At 32.4% G+C, this 22,476-nt stretch overlaps 1 protein-coding gene and 1 long non-coding RNA gene across 3 annotated transcripts; one reads left to right on the top strand and one right to left on the bottom strand.

Moving 5' to 3' along the window:
* Window positions 1-3,990: 3,990 nt before the first annotated feature.
* On the bottom strand, window positions 3,991-18,694 carry LOC150038350 (uncharacterized). Of its 2 annotated transcripts, XR_016525372.1 has the most exons (4): window positions 17,932-18,694; window positions 16,375-16,907; window positions 9,473-14,373; window positions 3,991-4,195 (listed from the first exon to the last, which is right to left on the bottom strand). It is a non-coding gene; the product is annotated as an uncharacterized LOC150038350 (long non-coding RNA). The 2 variants fall into 2 exon arrangements; XR_016525371.1 differs by lacking the exon at window positions 3,991-4,195 and having other exon boundaries at window positions 9,428-14,373.
* LOC120067197 (putative transcription factor PosF21) lies at window positions 10,144-20,064 on the top strand. Its single transcript, XM_039018700.2, has 4 exons — window positions 10,144-10,820; window positions 11,658-11,790; window positions 11,972-12,056; window positions 19,434-20,064. Exons 1-4 carry the CDS (start codon window positions 10,144-10,146, stop codon window positions 19,778-19,780), a joined length of 1,242 nt encoding a protein of 413 aa, XP_038874628.1. The 3' UTR covers window positions 19,781-20,064.
* The last annotated feature ends 2,412 nt before the right edge of the window (window positions 20,065-22,476 follow it).

The following is a 22,476-nucleotide window of genomic DNA, read 5'->3' as shown; positions in this document are numbered from 1 at the left end:
GAAATCCAAATTTGTTTAATAAATAGCTAATTAAACCATCTGGGTTTTATTTGATTTTTTTTATACAAAAAATCTATCAAATTTGGGTTTTCACGTTTTTTTTTTTTCTAATTTAAAAGAAGACATGTTATCTAAAAATTAAAAAATCAAAACAAATTAAGATTTGAAATCTAAATCAATTCTATAGGATTTTGTTTCAAATTTTGGTTTTATTTGATTTTTCTAATTAGAAAAAAAACTATCAAATTTGGTTTTTCACGTTTTTTTTTTTCTAAATTTAAAAGAAAAAAAGATCAGGTTATCCATTTTTTTTAAAAAAATCAAATTAAGATTTAAATCTAAATTTGTTAACCTGTCCCTAATTTTTGTTTAGATTTTTTTTTTTGTAGCATTGTATACATATATATTTTTATTTGGTTTACCATTTTTCCCGCATTGTAGTGGTGTTTTTCTTATTTTTAGACATTGTCCACCAATTTTTAAAATTCAAGTATGTATTTTTTTCAACTTTTTCTTTCTTCATTTAAGATTTTTATGGGTTTTTTTTAACTCTTTATTTAATTTTTTTACTAATCTAGAAGTAAGCATCTCAATTAAGAGTTTCTCTTTTATATATGTGCATGGGTATTATTTATTTATGAATCACTATTTTAATTATCAATTTAAGTAAATTGTGAGAGATTTGAGATTTAGAGTTTTAAAATCATTACCGATATGATCTCCAAAGTGACAAAGATTGCGGCTAATAAAATAAAATTTTAAAATCTTTAAATGACTTATAGTTAAAGATACAAATAAGGTTCTAAAATTGAATAGATAAATTTATAAATTTTGTAAAAAATTTTATTTTATTAAAATTAAAATAAATGAGTTTATTAAGACTTTGGCCGTATTTTAATTTGTGTGGGAATAATATTTTTTATTAAGTTTTAGATTTAAGATTTATATCTATTAAATTGTGATTAAAAATATTAAAATAATTCAAAAATATGAAACAATATTTAATAAAACCACATATAACTTCTCTAAAAGATATTGCATGTGTAATAAACTAGTTATATTAGAAAAAAATATACGAATATTAATAGCCAATCATTTCGAGCTCATTCATTAGTATTGATATGTGTAAATGTCTTTACTAGTTATTTTCTTGTTACTTGGTTTATTTCTACAGAGTTAGGTTTAACATTAACCATGACTCTAATTTTCATCAATTGATCATGAGACTTCAAATTTTTTTTACATGGTCTCCATATTCTTAAAATATTTTAATTTTCTTCAAATATTTTTATTATGGAAAGAAAAGTTAGTGCATGTTAGGGAATATTTTAAAAAATTTTAAAATCACTGTCATATTTAAAATTACTTTGAAACTCGCTTTTAATAATGTAAAGTCAATTTAATGTATATTTTTATATTTTTAAATACAATTTTTATATCTTTAAAATTGATTTTAAATGACTAAATATATATTTCGAAATTATTTTAAAAATGCCAAAAATAATGTTAACCATCTTAGAATCAATTCCAAACATGTCTCGATCAATATTTTCACTCTAACTCTGCATAAATCTTTTCATAAAAATGCAACTAAGACTACCAAATTTTCATCTTTATTTCAACGTAGAAGCTATCATAATGATGGTTTTAAAACAATCTTGTATGTTAAGAGTCAAAATAATACTTTTGAAATGTAAGAATATATATAAATAAAATGTATATATATACACACACATATATACAAATATGTATATATACACACACATATATAAAACCTACTCACAATTTAAGGGCATAATTGAGATTTGCCATATATGTCCCTACATATGTACCTATATTTTTACAGCTTATTATTTTGGCCACATTTTTATTTCATTTTAAACTAAGTTAAAAAATTGTTGCTTTCAAACAATTTTAAAATTTCAACCTAAAAAAAATGGTTGATAGGTCATTTTAGTTTTTGTACTTTGTGACTCATTCTATTTAGTTATATACTTTCTAAATTTGATACGTATGTTTAAAGTTAAATTGTAATAAGCTATAAGTTTAGATTCTTATGTTTTTTTTTTTCTCCATAAACTTTCAAAACGGTGTTTTAGATCCTTAATTTTTAATTTTTGTATTTAATAAATCTCTAAATTTTTTATTTTGTATCTAATAAATTCTTACCAAATTCGAATTTTAAAAATTTAATTGATATAAATCTATTAGATATAAACTTAATTTTATGTTTAATGAAATCATAATCTTTTAATTTTTTGTCTGGTAGACATGTGAATTTTTAAAAATTTAAAAGTTCAAGTACTAAATTTGTAATCCTTAAAATTTAGAGACCAAATAAAAACAAATACCAAAGTTTATGAACTAAACTTGTAATTTGACATGCTTTTAACAAATCTTAAAATGAATTCTTATACTTGGTAATTTTTTGTTGGGTTGTATGTACTAAAAATCGCAATTTGTAAAATTAAACATATTCTATTATCAATAAAGGTGTTATTCGATATTACTTCAATAAAGTTGTTATTGAATCTATAACTTGCACTTATAAAGTCTAAATCCAATAAACTAAGATCCATGGCTATTATATGAATACTTGAACTTTATGTGGAGACATAAAAGTGAACCAGGTTCGAGTAAATAGCCAAAACGGTCTATAGTATATGAATAAGGTTGGATACCTTATTTTGGTAACACTATCGGATGCGACGCACTCTGTAGTTGTTACAAGTTGTTGTAAAGGTGCTACAAACGAAGTGATCCTGATTCGTTCATGTATTGACATGAGAAGTGAAGGCGTCCTATGAAATGAGTTTGCGTAAGATCAGACCAAGAAATAAGTTACTCTTACTTTATATCGTTGTTTACTGTTTAAGACTAACTATTTCGTTTAGATGACCTAGGTAACTCGATCTTAATCCTGAGCTAATTACGAAGAGTTTATTCAGGATTATCCTTAGATTTGCATGGTGATGGTTGGTTCAACAACGTTTACTCAATAAGCCTCATATTTCAGGGGTAAGACCGGGTAGATAGCTGGGGATATAGGGTGCAATAAGAAATTCACGCCTACCCGAATTTGGGATAGGAGAAAGATTGTTCTCTTAAATACTAAATCCAGGTCTTGAACAAGGGGCCCCACCCTCTCATTGCCCCGAGAGGGATCCGGTTTAGAGATTGAATCACAAACCAATTGTTCGTTAAAGGATCAATGGAACTTAAGGAGCAAGATGTAATATCGGGGGTAAAATAGCATATGAACTTAGCCATTATTACGAATAACTTGTGAAGGGTCGACTTACTGATTATAGTTAAATCAGGTGGACACAAATATATCTACAGTGATGAGAGTGCAACTATCGAGCTATAGCGGTGTGACTTAAATAGTTGGAGCTCATGATCTGTAGGTTCATAATGTCCCTCTACTAGCTCGTAAAACATGAACACATTGAATTAATGAATTGAGTGAATCTAGAATGATATCAATTTGAATTGTTCAGATTGAATTTCAATTTGAAATATTCAAATTAAAATTAGGGTTTGAATTTGAATAGTTCAAATTCAAATTTGGGTTTGTATAATTATATTTGATATAATTAATTAATGTTTAATGTATCGAAATTAAACGAAATTGGAGAGTTTATAATATTTAAATGTTGATTTAAATATTAATTACATGAATATGGTTCATGTTTTAAATTAGGTGTGTGATTAATTTAATATTTGATATTAAATTGTTATTTAATTAATTAAAATTAAATTGATTTCTTTTTTATTTTAAATTTTAGAATTTGAAATTTTGATTTTGATTTTAATTACTTTTGAATTAATTGAAAATAAAAATAAATAAAAGAGAAAATGGAAATTCGAAAAAGAAAATGGAAACACCCCACTTTTATGAAATAGGAGGTGTTTCCTCTTCAATTACACGCCTTGCCCACTGAATTTTAGGTGATTGAAGTATCAATATTGCTGAACTTCAGTGCTTGCGTGTGAATCAAATATAAAACCTCTTCAATTTGAAGATGTGATTAAGGTTTTTGCAGCTGGAAAAGTTCTTGCGGCAGTGTTGTTCTTCTTGACAAAAACTCATTTTTTTCCTTCATAAATTCACTCCACTTTGGAGTTTCACCATTCAAATTCAAAGCTGAAAATAGTAGAGAAGATCTCTTGGTGGTTCACTTTTGAATTGGAGCTGAAATCACGTGAAAAGTAGCTTAGAATTAGGAAAATTCAGCAAAGGTATGTTGTTAAGAAACTCTCTTCTTAAATTTCTGTTTAAGCATGCTTTTAGAAATCAAATTAAATGTAATTAGAGTGCTTATTAATTCTGTTTGCTTTCGTTGCATGCTAGTAGATCCTAACATTTTTGTCGAAATTAGTAAAATATAATAAAAATGACAATTTTCATTCAAGAAAAGACATCATGAATATGAGTAAACCTAGTGTTTTAAATTATTATCGATGTGATGACAAAATATGTCAATGAGAGGTTGTTTGAGGGACCAAGTTGAGTTACGAAGTCCTGAGTTTATATGTTTGTAGTCTTTCTATGTCTATGAAGTTCATATATCTTTGTTTAGAGTTTAAAGTTATTTTGTCTGAGTTATGAAATCTGTGTTTGGGGTACTACGTTGAGTTTTGAAGTCAGGGATATCTAGTTCAGTTTTTTTTTTTCCTTTTTACCTAAATAATTTGCTTTTACGGTGTCTATTTTTTTAATAAATATTTTTATTCAATAAATCCAAATATATTATTTTCTCGAAAAATGTATGGATTGCATTTTTTATTTTTGTTTTATTTTCTTGAAAAGAAGTTACACATGTATTATTGGGAATTTTGGAAAATAAGGTTTAGGGTTCATTTTTGGATCATGCTTTTTAAAAAAGAATTTTTTTACTTAATTTTTTGTTTAACCCTTCAATTGAACACATATTTTCCAAATTTTTAGCATTTAGTTGAGATGTTAATTTAAAACCTTTTACAAATATAATTTACAATTTTTCACATGTAATCGCTATTGTATTTGAGGTAGACAAAATACTCTTGCTTCATACAAACAACAAAATTTCAATATACTTTCATATAAGTGGAATGTATGAGTGTAATATGCACAAAAAAAAGTAGGTCATCGAGGGGTTTAAGACTTTTTTTTTTTTTTTCTCATCTTATGCCAAATAGTATGTTAGGATTTATTATGCATGCATGTTGATGTTGGGAATGTGATGCAATGGAATAAGTATTAGGTCAAATCTATGGCCAAACAAGGAAAAATCATCCCTAAAGAGAGAACTCTTAAAAGAACCAAAGTTATATATTCAAAGAATAATCAAAAACTCCCATTACAACCCTAAAGTTACTATTTATAGCCTTACAATGAAAATCAAGCAATTAACTAATTAATTTTAATACTAATTTATCTAAATTAACAACTAAACAAATATTAAACTAAAATATACTATCTTCTAAATCTCCTCATCAGAATGCGATCAAAGTTGCATATTGGCTAGATAAGGGGATGATCGTGGGTGTACAAGGGAGGACAACTATCACCAATTGTATGAGGTATTTTATACAAAACTAAAAGTAATGTCATGAGGATTTATGCTCGAAGCTGACAATATCATACAATTTGTGGAGATATCTGGAGGCTCGTTGTCCCTAACAGAAGATATTAGAACAACACCACTCTGACTTAGCCATGTTGGTAAAATCATGGGATGTCGAACAAAGAAGCAGAAAACCTTAGAAGATGCATTCACATGGTAGTATCTATACGTGGTTGGCACCAAAGGTGCTAGTCCATGGAGTTGGACATTGGAGGTGAATGCGGGAAATGATTGCTGAAGGTGATTTGTCAGAGGTAGTCGTCAAAGCATGTCGCTAGAGTGAGTCGGTAGTAGTCACTAATGATGGTTGTAGCTAGAGTCGGGCATCAGAGGTAGTCGTCGGAGTTGGTCACCAAAGGTAGTTGTCAGAGTATGTCATGGGCAATGATTATTACAGGATTTGGTCATAACAGTCGTTGGTAGGTGAAGTTATAGGAAACATTAGTGGGAGGAAGAGAGAAGGAGGTGAAGATGAAGTTCCTCGATAAATATGCAAACTTCAATATGAACACTATAGAAGTTGGTGGAATTGGGTTATTTTACACCAACCTCACAAGTTGATGGATAAAATATCAAATTGAGTTTTTAACTCAACTCAACTTAACCCATGTTAATGTTCCCAAACACTCTTCAATTTGACGTCGACATTACCTTTATATCTAAAAAAAAATCAACGAAATATAACCAAAATATCAATAAATTATCATTAACACAAACCTGATATTAATAAGAAATTTGAACTTATTTAAAAGGATGAAATTCTTGTTTTTTTAATTAAAATATTTTGAAGAATATTATATATAGAAAATTTCCAAGGACATTTATCAACATCATCGTAAAATTGTGTCTTCAAAATTTTTTATTCCAACATTATTTTTTTTAAAAAAAAACAATAATATAATATTATTAACTAATTTAAAATTTATTAAAAATATTGAGCTAAATTTAGATATTTAAAATGGTAGAAACTAAAATAGGATCAATACCAATTGATAGTGAATTTTCAAAAATAGAAAAGTAAGGAAAAATATTTACACAAATAGCAAAATTTAATTATAGTCGTGATAGACATTATTATCACATATGGACGCTAAAACAAGTTTATCTATGATAGAAATTGATAGAAATCTATCTTGATGGAGATTGATAGAAATCTATCGGTATTTTTTTTTTATTATTTCGATAAAGAGTTTGACTTTTTTCCTATGTATGAAAATTTGTCAAACAAGTATATTAACCCAAAGGGGGTGTTTAGTTCACCAACATGAGTTAAGTTTAGTTGGTATAATATACCAATTCATTATTTGGCCCACAAACTTTAAATGTTGGTGGGGTTGCCAACTCAACCCCAACTCATCTCAACTCACCTCAACTCTCCATTCTTCCCATATTTTCAATGGCTCTATGCATCGACCATTGTTACACTCCGAAAACTAACTCTAGGCTCCGACAACCATCTCCGATGACAATTCCGACGAAGAAATTTGGACTCCGACAATTACCTCCAATGACAACTCCGGCGACCAACTCCGAGCTCTAATAACCTTCGCGCAATCAACTCCGACAACCTTCGTGCAATCAACTCCGACAACCAATTTTGGCCTCCGACAACCACATTCGGTAACCCAACTCCGATGACCACCTTCGCACTACCAACTCCGACGACCAATTGGCTCCGACAATAAACTCTGATGACCAACTCCGACAACCACCTTCGTAGGCTCTGAAAACCACCTCCGACTACAAACTTTGATGAAAATCACATTCGATGATCATCTTTGAGCGAGCAACTCTGATGACCAACTTAAGGCCTCAACAACCACATTCGACGACAAACTTCGACAACCAACTCTAATACCACCTTCATGTGATTAACTTCAGGCTTCGACAGTCACATCCGACTACAACCTCCAGCGAAAATCATTTTCATTGATGAACTTCAACGACCACTTTCATTCGACCAACACCGGGATTCGAAAACCACCTCCGATGACAAACTTTGACAATCAACTCCATTACGCCTTCTTGTGACCAACTTCAAGCTCCGACAACCACCTCCAACAAAAATCATCTTCGATAATCAACTTCGACAACCACTTTCGACTACTATAAGACTGATGAATGTTAAAGTATGTTGTAGGGTTGATTATATAAAAATTATTATCTTATCTACGTTAAATACAATATTTATACGTAATAAATTCACATATCATATGAGTGTTGGGAATGTTTAGACGAAAAGTATGTACGTAGTTGAAAAGTATGTAACATATAACAGAAAAAACCATAAAATAATTTTTTTTCTTGGAACATTTTCCCTTGACAATTAGTGAAAAATAGAGATATGTTCTCTGATGATCTTCTAAATTCAGAGAAAATGAGAGTGAAACTGTTGAATAAATGTGGTGACAATCCATTGGCTGTTAGATGATGGTGGAGATTTAATTAAAAAAATTTATAACATAGTAAAAGTATAGAGCAACAATAGGAACAAGAAGAAGATGTTAATGATGATAATGAAATCCATAGAGAAAAATTAGCTAGAATCAAAAGTTTTGATTTCACTTTAGTTTCTCATTTTATTGAACCATATTTCTACGAGAAATGTAGTGGGCTAATTGTTGTTCATTGAAAAAAAAAAGAAAGAAAGAAAGGAAGAAAGAAAGAAAGAAAGAAAGAAAGATTTTAAAAATTAAAAGAAAAAAATTGCAATTCGTATAAACAAAGATGGATAGAATTATTGAATAAAAAAGTTTCCAAACAAAAATAGTAATCATAAAAACATATTATTTAGAGTTCAAAAAACTGTCTAGATACCTAAACATATAAATTCAATTCTGTACCTAAAGACAGACATATAAACTCAGACAAAATAATTTCGCACCCAAAATACAGAAATATATAAACTCAACCGACGTATGAACTTCAGACATCATATCTCAACTTAATATCCAAAAATAGTCCTAAAAGATCGTTAAAATGTGCTGACTCAACGAAGTCAAATGTTCCGTGCACTCCTTTTTTCCATATTATGATTTTAAAAAAAGGCCGAAAATTCAGTCAAATTGTCGGAAGGATGCTCTTCCAAAATGGAAAAAAAAATGTCAGAAGGATTAAATTAAATAATATTTATTCCAAAGATGAAGAGCATGGTGGGTGGCATTAATATTATATTATATGTTTGAAACCACTAATATTATATTATATATTTTGGTTTTTAGTTTGTTTTGAATTTAGCCATTTTAACTTTTAAAATATTACACTTTTACATTTAAGAATTGAGTTCTACATCAATTAAATTTTAAGATTTATCCTTTTAATTTTAGATTTACGCTACATACTTACTTTTTAGATTAAGCAAGAATGTCTATTAGTTAATTTAAAATAATTATAATTAAATTTATCATTTTCATTGAAATTAAAATTACATTTTTATCTCACAATTATTTTAAATCAATCAATAGACATTAACATCAAATATTGAAAATGAATATTTATCGATAAATCAATGTTAAAAATGAAAATCTTGAAATTAATAGATTAAATTGAAATAAAATTTAAAATTTAAAGATAAAATTATAATACTTTTTAAATTTAGAGAGTGAATTAAAAATAGAAAAAATAGAAATTAAATCTAAAATCAATTAAAAAAAAAGAGAATTTTTAAAATAGAAAAATATTGGAAATTCTCTCTACAAAATAGTAATATTTAATATTTTTTTATCACTTCTATCCACCTTAAAAAAAAAAAAAAAAAAAACTCTTATATTGCATTTAATTATAAAAAATAAAAAAAAAAAAGGAAAACAAACAAACAAGCGGACAATTATCTTTTTATTCTGTTGGAAAATGTAAACCCTTACCATTTACTTTTGGTCGATGGCGTAAATTCGGACCCGATTCCCTCTCTACAGCTGTCTCAAAAGTCGTCATCATCTCTCTCAATTCTCTTTCCTCTGCTCCTTCACTGTCCTGTTTTTCAGACCCATTTTTGAAATTCATCGACGATTTCGATTTCTGTTTCTTTGTTTTTGGGTTCTCTTCTTGCAATCGACGCCTCCCCTGTTGTGTTCTTCTTCTTCCTCCTTCCATTTCCTCCACTTGATTCGTAATGTGTGTTTGTTCTGAGGGCTTTTAATTCGATTTCTTCAACACCCATTTCGGAGCTATGAAGAATTTCTGACTTGGGATTTCTTTGTTGTGTAGTTTGATTACATTCTGTAAGTCTTTTTGTACACTTTTTCCTTTTCCTGTTTCCTTCTGGGTTTTGATCACTGTTCTTCGGGGTGGTTTTAATTTTCTCGACCCATGTTGTATACATTGATGATTCATTCAGATCTCTGGTTATAGTTTGGTTTTCTGCAATCTACGCTCTCGTTCTGTTTCTTCGTTCTGTTGATTTCAGTCACCTGATTCGTAATGTGCACGAGTTTTGGGGTTTGATTCAATCTGCTTGTTGCTTTGAAAGGAAGAAGAATCTGACACTTTTGAGTTTCTTTGTTATTTGGTTGCTTTATAAGCGTGTTTTTAGCTGATGGACAAGGAAAAGCCCCAATGCCATGGGGGAGGATTTATGCACCAATCAAGTCGTTACACGGGGTTTTCATCTGCTGAAACTAGTTTCAATGGAAAATCTGAAGCAACCTCGTCTTCAATGTCATTCCCTCCATTGGCTCCGAGTACTAATTCTGATTGGGGTCAATCTGGCCGTGGAATGTCTACCGATTCCACTCGGTTTAGCAATGATATTAGTCGGATGCCTGAAAATCCTCGGCGAAATGTTGGTCATAGGCGTGCCCATTCAGAGATCCTGACCCTCCCAGATGATATTTGTTTCGATAGTGATCTTGGCATCATTGGTGGGGCTGATGGGCCTTCTCTTTCTGATGATACTGAGGAAGATTTGTTGTCAATGTACCTTGACATGGATAAATTCAATTCCTCGACTGCTACTTCTGCAACTCAAGTGGGTGATTCATCCTCCCCTCTTGTAGAAGCTGCAGCAACTTCTACAGATGATATTGCTGTTGGTTTGAAGGAGAGGCCGAGAGTTAGACATCAGCATAGCCAGTCCATGGACGGCTTGACAAACATTAAACCTGAGATGCTTGTCTCTGGGTCTGAAGAAGCCTCTGCAGCTGATACCAAGAAAGCCATGTCAGCTGCAAAGCTTGCTGAGCTTGCGTTGATTGACCCTAAACGTGCAAAAAGGTATATTTCCTTCAGAACTCCTTTCGTTTTTGTTTGAAGGTGTGAAGAAACCGATTGTTTACTTTTCTTGGCGTATTCTTGTATGATGTATCCAGAATAGATTCTGCATGCTGCTATGTTTGCCCATTTTCTAGTCAGAATCATCTTTGTTCTTCATTTTAGGTATGTAATGCAACTTAGTTCCATATTTTAACTTAATTGTGAGGACTATATGATGGTGTGCAATTGTTTCTTGTCAATGTTGGAGAACATGTTAGTTTAGCTTAAAAACTACTATTATTAGTTTCATGGTTTCTTCATTGTGGTGATTACTTGCCTTCGTTTGTGTGTGTGTATGTTTACGATGTTTGAATCAAAATGTGATAGACTCCAGGGGGGCTTCCTCTTATCGGTACAGTATTGTTTTTTATTAAATGAAAGTTCGCTTGTATTAGGATGATTAGGTATTATTTTTTTTTGGGCATTGTATAGTCTTTGTACGGTATTATGCATATCCTGGTAATTTCACTATTAATGGAATTAACTTTGTCTATTATCACGATCTAGAAAATATCAAGATATTGATGATTTTCTGCTTGAAAAAAAAACGGAACACAATCTTGTGTCAAGCAGTGACTTTAGCTTAGAAAATCTGACTATATTTGATCATAGATCATGTTTCTATGCATGCTCTGTTATCTTAAGGTCCTGGAGCTTGATTTTCTGTATGATGTTTTCCTCTCCATGCTAAAGCGAGTTTCTTCCTATCTTTTCATGTTTGAGACTGAAAAGAGGTTCATATTTGTTTTCCATGTCTTTTAGTTTTGTTTGTAATTTTTTCTGTTGTCCTATGTATAGGATATGGGCAAACAGACAGTCAGCTGCACGGTCAAAGGAAAGAAAGATGCGGTACATTGCTGAGCTTGAACGGAAAGTTCAAACATTGCAAACAGAGGCAACTTCTTTGTCTACTCAGTTAACCCTATTACAGGTTGAATGGCATATTATTGTTGTGCTCATAGTTTCATGTCTTTGTGTGCAAATTTTTTGATTCTTCTTTTATGTTTTTTATACTTATTTCTATCAAAAAATTCATTTAGAGTCCCACGGTCTATTTTATCCTCATTTCACTTGTGGAATGATATCATTTTTTATTGTCTTCTTACGACCAGAGAGATGCAAATGGTATCACTGCTGAGAACAGTGAACTAAAGCTGCGGTTGCAGACAATGGAACAGCAAGTTCACCTGCAAGACGGTAAGGGCCTCCTTCTCTGTGATTGTATTTTTTTAGGCGATTGCCGCATATATATTTGCCTTCTTTTAATTTTGTATCTGATCTCTCTACTTTGTAATTATTGTTGCAAATGCATATGTTTGAAGAAATGTTTTAGACATTTTGCAGACGTCCAAAGTTGCTTTCTAGTCTCAAACTCTTCATACTGCTCCATAAGAGCTTTTGCAGTATCAGGTCCATCAGGGCTTGGTAATGGAATGGTTCAGTTGGACATGCATTAGAGTTAAATACAAAGAAAAGTTGATCAAATGATGCATTATTACGTAGATCTTTCATGATTGCAAGATACGGTGTCTTGTTGAGAGAAGAAAATAAATGAGGTGGTCTGGAGGCATGCTTGGGTTACATGTATCACCTTAAGAATGTGTCTAGCAGTGAGATGATGCAATTAGCGAATGTGGACATAGTTGTAGGGAATTGATTGATAGACTTCCGGAGAAGGAAGGCCTCTTTAAGCATGAAGGTGCCAACTTCTTATTTGGTGAATGGCAAAGTGGGAGGATGAGATTCAATTGGTCTTATAATTTTTCTTGGGGTTCACTTGGGGAGGTTATTAGATAGGAGTGGTAAATGGTGCTTCTAATTTAATATTTAAATAGTTAATGAATAGGAGTTGTCCTGCGTGTAGCTTCCAATTAACTCGACATAGAGATTTCACTTTTCAGTGAGATGATTGAGAAGTTTTTTATTCATCTTGCTCTTTTGGGAGAAGGAAAGGTTCTTGTGGCAAGTTGAGATGTGTGATTTGGGGAGATGAACAATAGAATCTTTAGAGGAGTGGGAAGGGATATAGTGATGGTTGGTCCCTTGCTAGGTTTTTCTCTCAATAGACATTAGTGACGAAGTCTTCTTGTAATTATTTATTAGGTCTTGATTGAAGTGAGGAACATTAGGATAGGGTTTCAATCAAAACATATTTTCACAATAGATAATTATAAGTTACAAAGAGGATGGTTCCTTATAAAACAACAATGAGAAACTAAAAAATAAACTGCTATAAGGAAAGAATAAAGGAGGCCTAACCAGGCCTAACCATAATGAGAAAACAAACTATAAACAGAGCAATCAAAATAAATAGAATGAATAAATAGTCTTAAATATTCTTGTTGTATTTCCTATATCCTCCCTCCAGTTGGAGATGGTGTAAGCATGGAATCAAAACCATGCTTCGAGATGAAGCTTGGACAAGCTCAATTGTAAATAGGTCTGCAAGTCGCTGTGAGAAAGTGGCAAAGGGTAGAGATAAACCCTTCTTTGAGCTTGTTTCTTACTATATGGCAATCAATATCAAGATATTTTATTCTTTCATGAAGGACAGGGTTGGAGGCTATGTGAATTGCAGTCTTGTCACAAAAGAGCTGTATTGGAAGAGAGTAGTTCAAGTGTAAGTTTTGAAGGATGGAAGTTATCCACTGCAGTTCTAATACAGTAGTGTAATGCTTTGGTATTCTGCTTTTGCAAATGACTTAGAAATAGTTGCTTTTTTTTTTTTCCCCCCAAAAAATTAATGAGCTTCCAAGTAGAACACAATACCTTATTAAGGACTTTCTTGAATTTGGACGAGTAGCCAGTTAGCATCACAGAAGCTTTGATATTTGTGTTAGAATCTGTAGGATAGAAGAGGCCTTCGTTGCTGCATGCTTTTAGGTTTTTTAACAAATGAATGGTTGCATTCCAATGTGAAAGGTAAGGATTGTCCATAAACTAAGTTGCTGCACACTGTGGCTAATATATGGCTTGGTCATGTTTAAATACAACAATTTCCCAATCAGTCTCCTATATTGTTCAGGTTTCTCAAGTTTCTAATGATCAAATTTAGTCCACGCAATCCAAAGGATAGAGGAGTGCTGACAACTTTAGCATCTTGTAAGTTCATGTCATGAAGCATATCTTTGACATATTTCTTTTGAGTTATAAATGTTCCTGAGAGAGATCTTGCTATTTTAAGGCCAAGAAAGTATTTGGTCAGTTCCAAATCTTTGACAGAAAAGGCCTAAATTAGGAACTTCTTGAACTTGTTAATTTCTTCAATTGAATTCCCAGTTATAAGGAGATCATCTACATACACCAGAAGGTAAAGCTGGATGCCATCAACATGTTTTGCGAAAAGGCAATTGTCATTGAGACTTCGAGAGAATCCATAGGATGTTAACACGAGTCAATTCATTGTTTCATTGTTGAGAGGCCTGCTTCAATCTAGAGAGGGATCTTTTGAGTTTGCAAACTTGATTGGGAGCAGCGTTGGTGTAGCCTGGGGTGACTTCATGTAAAGTTCTTCCTGAATGTGCCCATGTAGGAAGACATTGTTAATATCAAGCTGAAAGATGGACCACTGCTAAACAGTTGCAATAACAATTAAGATTCTCACAAGCTTCACAACTGAAGAAAAGATTTTTGTGTAGTCCTCTCCTCCTTTCTGGTTGTAGCCTTTAGCTACTAATCTAGCTTTGTACCTCTCAACTTCATCTACAACATTTCTTTTAATTTTAAAGACCCACTTAGAGCCTATAGCCTTTTTTACCTTTGGGCAGTGATGTTAACTCCAAGGTTTGGTTTTTTCCAAGGGCTTCAATCTTTTGATTCATTGCTACTATTCACTTGGGATCATTCTGAGCCTTGTGGAAGGATGCAGGTTAAGCATCAGTGTCAACTTTGGCCATAAAGACATGGTATGAGTGATTGAATTCATAATTGAGGGCAAGAAGTGATGTGTTTGGTCTGATTGGTGTTTGAGAGGAAAGAACAAAGTCATTAGTGAGATGGAAGTTGAGTTTGTCTTCTAGGGAATCTACTTGAGGGTGCAAGGTCAGTATATACATGATCAATTCCATAATTGTCAGAATCAACATTTACGTTAGAGACAATGTAAAACTGCTTTCAATCTAGGTGAGTCAAAGAATGGCTCATGATCAGTGTTAGAATGTTCAGATGCTAAGGTATCTATCATATTAACAGGCAAATAATTTGGAAAATTCTCTCTTTCATTATCCTTTAAAGAAAATGGAAAAACATTCTCATGAAACACGACATCTCTACTGGTCAACATGACTCTCTTGTCAAGCTCATACAGTTTATATCCCTTTTATCCGATTGGATATCCTAGAAAAACACACCTATGTGCCGTAGGGTTAAAGGATTGGTTGCATAGCTCAAGCACCCAAAAACTTTGAGGGAACCATAAGGAGGTGGTTTATTAAAAAGTTTTGTATAGGTAACTTTCCAGTTTAAGATTCTAGAGGGTATGAGGTTGATCAAATAAGTAGCTGTCAGGATGCATTCACCCCAAAATCAAATAGAAAGAGAGGCATGTGAGATCTCTTGCTAAGTCCAGTAGATGCTTGTGTTTTCTCTCTGCAATTTCATTTTGCTGTGGAGTATGTGGATTACTCCTTTGATGAGTTCCATTGTTTCTCAAGAGAGAATTCATTTCATGGTTCACGAACTCAATCCCATTATCACTTCTAAGCACTTTTATATGTGAAACTGAGTATTGATGAGAACAAAGAATTCTTTGAGAGTTTTGTGGACCCGAGTTTTTTCATGGAGCAAATAAGTTCATGTATACCCAATGAAGTCATCAACAATTGTGATTTGACTTTGTAAGGACCCCATAAATCAATGTGTATCAGGTCAAAAGGTTTATCAATTTTTATAATTATTTTTGGGAAAGTTAATCTACACTGTGTGGACATAGGACAAACAATACAAACATAATTCTTAGGAGTCTGAATGTTTAATTCCTTAGTATGAGCAAGATGACTAAAAGAACAATGTGCCATTCGAGCATGTCATAACAAAGCATCACTCTCATTACATTCAAAGTTTCTAACATTTCCAGAAAACAGAGTTTGAAACTGTCTATCCATAATCATGTTATTCCCAGAAAGTTCCTGTATTTTTTCCTCAGTAACTTCAAAACTGTTTCCATCAATCTTGTATAAGCCCTAATTAAGTCTCCCAATGGCTATGAACCTATTCTTTTGGTCTTGAAATAGACATACAGAGGGTAAAAGATTACTCTCATGTTACTATCCTTAGTCATCTTACTAACAAATAGCAAGTTAGACCTAAACTTAGGTATGGATAACACTTTCTTCAAACCAAGGTTATCATGCAATTGTACTGATCCTGTGCCGTAACATAGACAGAGGCATTGTTGGGTAGGTAGGACTTGGTTTTTCAAGATTTTGAGGTTTTATCAGGGTTTCAAAGCAGGGAGTCATATGATTGCTTGCTCCAGTATCAACAATCCATTCATTATCAGGGAAAGAATTAGTACCTGAAAAATTTGCAAATGCAGTGTGAGCAAAGTTGGTATATATGCTCCCTCATCAACTTTTGCATTTCTTGTTGCATAGTGTTCATCATCCTTCCAAGACTATCAAGGCTAAGATTGCTTTCTGAATCCTCATCAAATGGACTGTTTAGATTAGTCATCAGTAGCTGATGCTTGGCCTGCAAATTTATTGCTTTCCCTTACCCGCTATTACTTTGTTCCATGGCTTCATCTCAGGTTAGGATTATCCTTTGGTCCTTTGTACCAGTCAGGATATCCAATGATCTTAAAGCAACATCTTTCAAATGTACAGTATCTTTGCAAAAAGTACAAAACTTACTTGGATCTCCCTTTGCTTTCCACCATCTTTGTTGTTTCTCTTGTCAGCAGTCACACGAACATTCAAGGCAGCATCATTATAGCTTTGACTTTGAGTCCCCAAGTAAACTCCTTTTTGTTTTTCATCAGAGAAGACCATGACATAGGCCTCGTTGATTGTTGGCAACGGATCCATAGAAAGAATCTATCCCCTGATTCTGTCAAAAGAATTATTCAATCCCATTAAGACTTTGTTCGAGTTTTTCATAGCAGCAAATTCCTTTGCTATACCACAAGTACATTTACTACAAGAACAGTAAGTTAATAGGTGCTATGGCTGTCAATTTATCCCAAAGTCTCTTGATTCTTTATGTAATAAGTGACCACAGTTTGATCACCTCGTTGGAACTTGACAGAACCTTTATCCTCATCATCTCTCTCCTCAAGCTCTTTCCATATAATTCATTTGAGCTGTTGGTGTAGAGAAAGCTGTCTGATATGTCCTTTAAAATGGATCTTAAGATCCAGGCCATGACCATGCAATCTTGCTTTTGCCATGAATCAAAATCTGCAGCATCTTCATTGGGTTTTTCCTTTTTATCATTGACAAAACCAAGTTTGTCCCTGGCTCTCAAAGCAATTTTCATTGCTCTCTTTTATGGTAAGAAGTTATTTCCATTGAACACGTTATTGACAATGGATATGTTGGTTTGTGTTTGGTGTATTTCTTCAATTTTTGTGGTTTCATCAGGTTAAAGAGGGTTTAGAGAGAACTGAGGAGACGCATTGTTTTTAAATATTAACAAATGTCTTTAAGAGGTTAAAGGGTGGCTTTGAGTCTTTTCCTTTCCTTAAGCTTTAGACAGTGGCATAGTCTATCAATTTTATTTTTCTTCAATATTGTGATTTTGATTTTTATCCATCCATAGAAATCATAAGAATGCATATGTTTTTTTTATAAGAAACATTTCATTGATAAATGAAAAATCCAAAGAGTACAGTATGGAAAGAACAACCATAAGCAAAAGATGCCCAAATGAGAGGAAATACAACCGATAAAGATACAAGCAAAAGAGAATATCAGAAGATGTACGACCAAATTGTATGGAAAGATACAACAAAAACAGGGGGCCCCTTAACAATGCAGCAAAGATTCACATAAAGGAGCACTGTATAAGAAAGAAAGCCCAAAAACCAGGATCCAAAGAATGCATATGTATAATTAGATATGCAAAACTTCACCTTTTTAGGGTATTTACCAGCCCAGATGATTGGTATAAATGTTTCCAGCTCACATCATTCTTGGAGGCCAAAAAGTTAGGGAGCGATTTTGCTGTAAAAATCCCATTTTCTCCAATACATCAGACCGGGCAGTGAGGAAGGTAGAATTAAGGGCATGTGTGAGGGTGGCCCATTCAGCGATTTCTTCATCCTTCAGATTTCTCCTAGGAAAGAAAATACAGCCATCTACTATATAGGGGTCCCACATATCAGCTGTAGATCCATTTGCCATTTGAGAAATTGCAAATGCGTTAGGGGTAGCTGTCCTTTAAACCAAGAGTCAGACTGAAAACTAGTAAAGATGCCTTCCCAACCTTGCAAGAGATGTTGGTGCAGATGAGGTGCTTTGCAGCTTGTATATATACATACCTCCAAGGACCTTTGGAGTTGCTTAAGATGTGATGCCCGGCTTAAGATCAAAGTGGGAGGAGCCAAATATTGTCACAATGACATCCTTCCTCCATATGAAATCTCCAGATCCATTTAACCAATAGAGAGTTAATTTTCTGCTTGATATCTTTAATCCCCAAGCCTCCCTCGTCAATCGGAAGCTTAACTTTGTCACATCTAAGATTGTTGGGTCCTCCCTTTTCTTTAGTACCCTTCCACAAAATTCCGAAAGAGTCTTTCAATAGATGTAGCGCAACTGACAGGAATGGGAAAGAGTGATGAATGATAAATGGAGAGATTAGTTCAAGTAGCTTGTATGAGGGACAACCAGCTGGCCACATAGTGTCCCCATGAGTGTTGGCCTTTTCTGGACGTTTTCAATAATGGGGGCCCAAAAAGCCGAGGATTCCAATAATGAGTGTAATTTGATATGCATTCAATAGTCAATCTTGAGTATTGATTTGATTGGACTCAATTTCGTGCATTGATTGTGGGTGCTTGACATTCATTGAGGTGGGTTTGGAGAGAGATTTTACATGCATTGCTTTTCACTGGTTGGAGGGTGAATCTAACATATGCTAAGGCGTGGAAATTTTAACCCTTATTCAATTATACTATTGCGTTAAATGAAATAAAGAACTTAGGGGGCCATTTGGCCTACCAACTTATTAACTTGCTATAAACAACCCAACTTCAATTGTAAACACCACTGAACTTGCATATTTATCGAATAACTCCATCTTCCCATTTTTTATACTTTTCACATTTACCAAGGAACTCCATCTTCCTCTTTATCTCATTGACCCAGTAACTCCATTTTACTTTCTTAATCTACTTTTCATAATTATTGAGGAACTCAATTGGACAACTTCACATCCCAAACACAAACTTACTAACTCCAACATATCAACCCTAGACTTATTAACTCCAGTCAAGGGCCTAAATGCCTCTTATGGTAAAAGTTGATAAAAGTTGAATTTTGACTCTTATATTTAAGTATGTCTATAATTGAAGCACCTTACCAGAAGGTATCTCTTGTGGGGTCATCTTTAGCAGTTTTTCTCTTTTGACAGCTTTAAATGAAGCACTGAAAGAAGAAATTCAGCATTTGAAAGTCCTGACTGGCCAAGCAATGCCAAACGGTAGATCAATTACAAACTTTGCTTCCTTTGGAGCCAGCCAACAATTCTATCCTCCAAACAATCAAGCAGTGCATACTTTGTTAACTGCACAGCAGTTTCAGCAACTTCAAATACAATCCCAACAGCAACAGCAACAGCAACAGCAACAGCATTTTCAGTACCAGCAGCTGCATCAGCTTCAGCAACAACAGGCTGGAGACATCAGAATGAAAGGATCCATATCTCCTCAAAGCTCAAAAGACTCTGCATCGGACACGAAGCCACCTAGCACTGGTTGAAAGATCTTCATGACCAAGTACGTCGAGAATAGATTATTTTGTAAAGAAATGATATGGCTCATTGTCCGAGAACATTATTGTTAGAAGTCAATTTTAGTTTCATTCAATACTTAGATAGCACATTACCCTTCCTGTAGGCATGCATACATTTTGCTTTCCAAACGCACGGTCGTTCCCTCAAGCCATGCTCATTTGTCTTTTTGAAGTTCATTATCTGTAGACAACAAAGTGGTAGATGATTTGTTATTAGTTTGTGGATATTACAGTTGCTGATGTTATTCCTATTTTGTCATTACTTATTTGAAAGCACGGATATGGATATGAGATATGAATATGATGACATGTTTTCTTTTATATCTAGGACAGACAAAATATGCTAATTATAGTATGACAACCATTAGAAATTTGAAATTTGAAGTCAACAAGCTTATGTTTAACAAGTGTTGAATATGTGTGTAACGGTAACTATGTATCGAAGTGTTCGGTATGTGTTGGAAATGGGCAAGTGAAATTAAATTGTTTATGAGGATTTCTTTTTATTTAGCTCTTGCTTCTTCCCTTCTCACATGAGAAGAATGAAACTGATTCTTTGCTGTTTGCCTTTTTTCGTGGTCCTCAATTTCTTGGATTTGGCCTTCAAGCGAATTGTGGCTTTAGAGAGGAAATCAATCACCTGATTGAGAATCGATCATGATCATGGAAAATGGCATTTAAGTTTGTGAAATTGCAAGTTAGATCCTTCAGACTTAAAAGCTAAAATATGCATTTAATGTTAAAAGTTCAGAACTGTGTGATAACCCCCATTAGTGTTCCTTTTTTTTTTTTTTTTTTTTTTTTTTTTTTTTTTGTTATTAAAAAACATGAAATACTAATGAACTTTGATGTTTGTTTCCAGTATGCCCCCTAGATTTTGAAATGTTTTATATTTACCTTTAAACTTTAAAATTTGTTTAAAAACATACACTTAAAAAGTTATTTCTTAAAATAAGATGAAAATTATCACGATGGCTAATGTGTAAAAATGGAAAAATATCATTTTTTTAGTACAATTGGGGTTAGGGGAATTCGAATTACAAATCTCGTGGTTACCAATACATTTGCATGTCAATGTAGCTATGCTCAATTTAATTTTATATATACACATATATATTAAATACTTCTAAAATTTCGGTGTATTATTTGATAAACAAATATCAAAGTCCAAAGCTTAAAAAAGAAGTTTTCAAAGTTTGCAAGTGTAATTAAAACAAACACTTGTCTAGATGTATTTTAATTGGTTAAGATTAAGATACCACATCAACAATTTTATTTTAATCTCTTTACTTTCAATGTAATTTTAGTCATTGTATTTTTAATAATAAATTTTAAATTTAATCATTTCAAAGTTGATTTTATTGAAATTGGTTAAACAATATTAATTACGGTCATAAATAAAAAGAAATTATGGATATATTAATTAACGCAGAAAATACTAATAAGACTTCCTTCTTTTTCCTTTTTTAAAAATTCATCAACAAACTAAATATAAGGACTACATTTAAGTTTTATTGGTAGTATATAAACTAAAAATGGAATAGAATCCAAATTACATAGATTAAAGTAGTATTTGTACCTTAAATTATAATTGACACTAAGGCCATGTTTACCCACCAACCTTGTGAATAAGGGATGTACCACATGATTGTTTTTGTTTACCACGCTTCACCATGGAATAAATTGTGGTTTCACTTCCAAATTTATAACCATCCCATTACTTCAAAAGAGTCCTCAATAATGAGATCCATATTCATATCCATAATTAAAAAGGTAATTGGAAAATATATTGCTGGTTGTACATTGTCACCGGTGAGCCTATTTTTCTCTCTCTACCTGGTTCACTCTCTCTTCCTCTAACTCTTAGATTCTACAGCCTAATCCTCATTGCCGCTATCTTCTTACCGCCAGCGCTAGAATTCGTCGGATTTTTTACCGTTAGGGGTAAGATTTTGGGTATTTTAGGTCAAATTTATTTGGTTCTTGAACACCCATTAAGTTTTGATTTTAAAATTGATTTACACATGAAGTTGGATGCTAGATTTAAGTTTTATTGCTTTTAGATAGTTGTGATAGACAATCTCACAAATAGACGCTGATAGAAGTCTATGAAAGATATCAATGATATAGACTGACAAAAGTCTATCATCGATATAGATTGATAGAAGTTTATCAGTAATAAAAATTGATAGAAGTCTATCATTGATACTATCAGAAACTGATACAAATCTATCACTGATAGACGCTGATAGAAATCTATCAATATCTATCAATGATAGAAACTGATAAAAATCTATCATTGGTAGAGGTTGATAGAAGTCTATCAATGTCTATCAGTGATAGGAACGAATATAAATTTATCATTGATACTATAGTGATAGAAATTGATACAAGTGTATCAGCTGATAAAAATATATCAATGCCTATTACTTTTTTTTTTTTTTTTGCTATTTTTTAGATAGTTAGACATTTTTTTTCCTCTTGAAATTTTTCCTTCAATTTAAGTATTAAATTGTTTAAACAAATATTAAATAAAAATAAAATTAATGGCATATAACGCGTTCCCTAGTTATTGTATTTTAATTCATTGAAATTTTAAAAATATATATCAAATGAACATTCTAGTAAAAGATGTTTCATAACGATTGAACACATAAAACCCA

Source organism: Benincasa hispida, chromosome 1, assembly GCF_027475165.1.
Source record: "Benincasa hispida cultivar pf3 chromosome 1, pf3_genome.v1.1, whole genome shotgun sequence".
Classification (NCBI taxonomy): Eukaryota; Viridiplantae; Streptophyta; class Magnoliopsida; order Cucurbitales; family Cucurbitaceae; genus Benincasa; species Benincasa hispida.
Note: the sequence above shows the minus strand (reverse complement) of the source record. Positions and strands in the feature narration are given on the sequence as shown.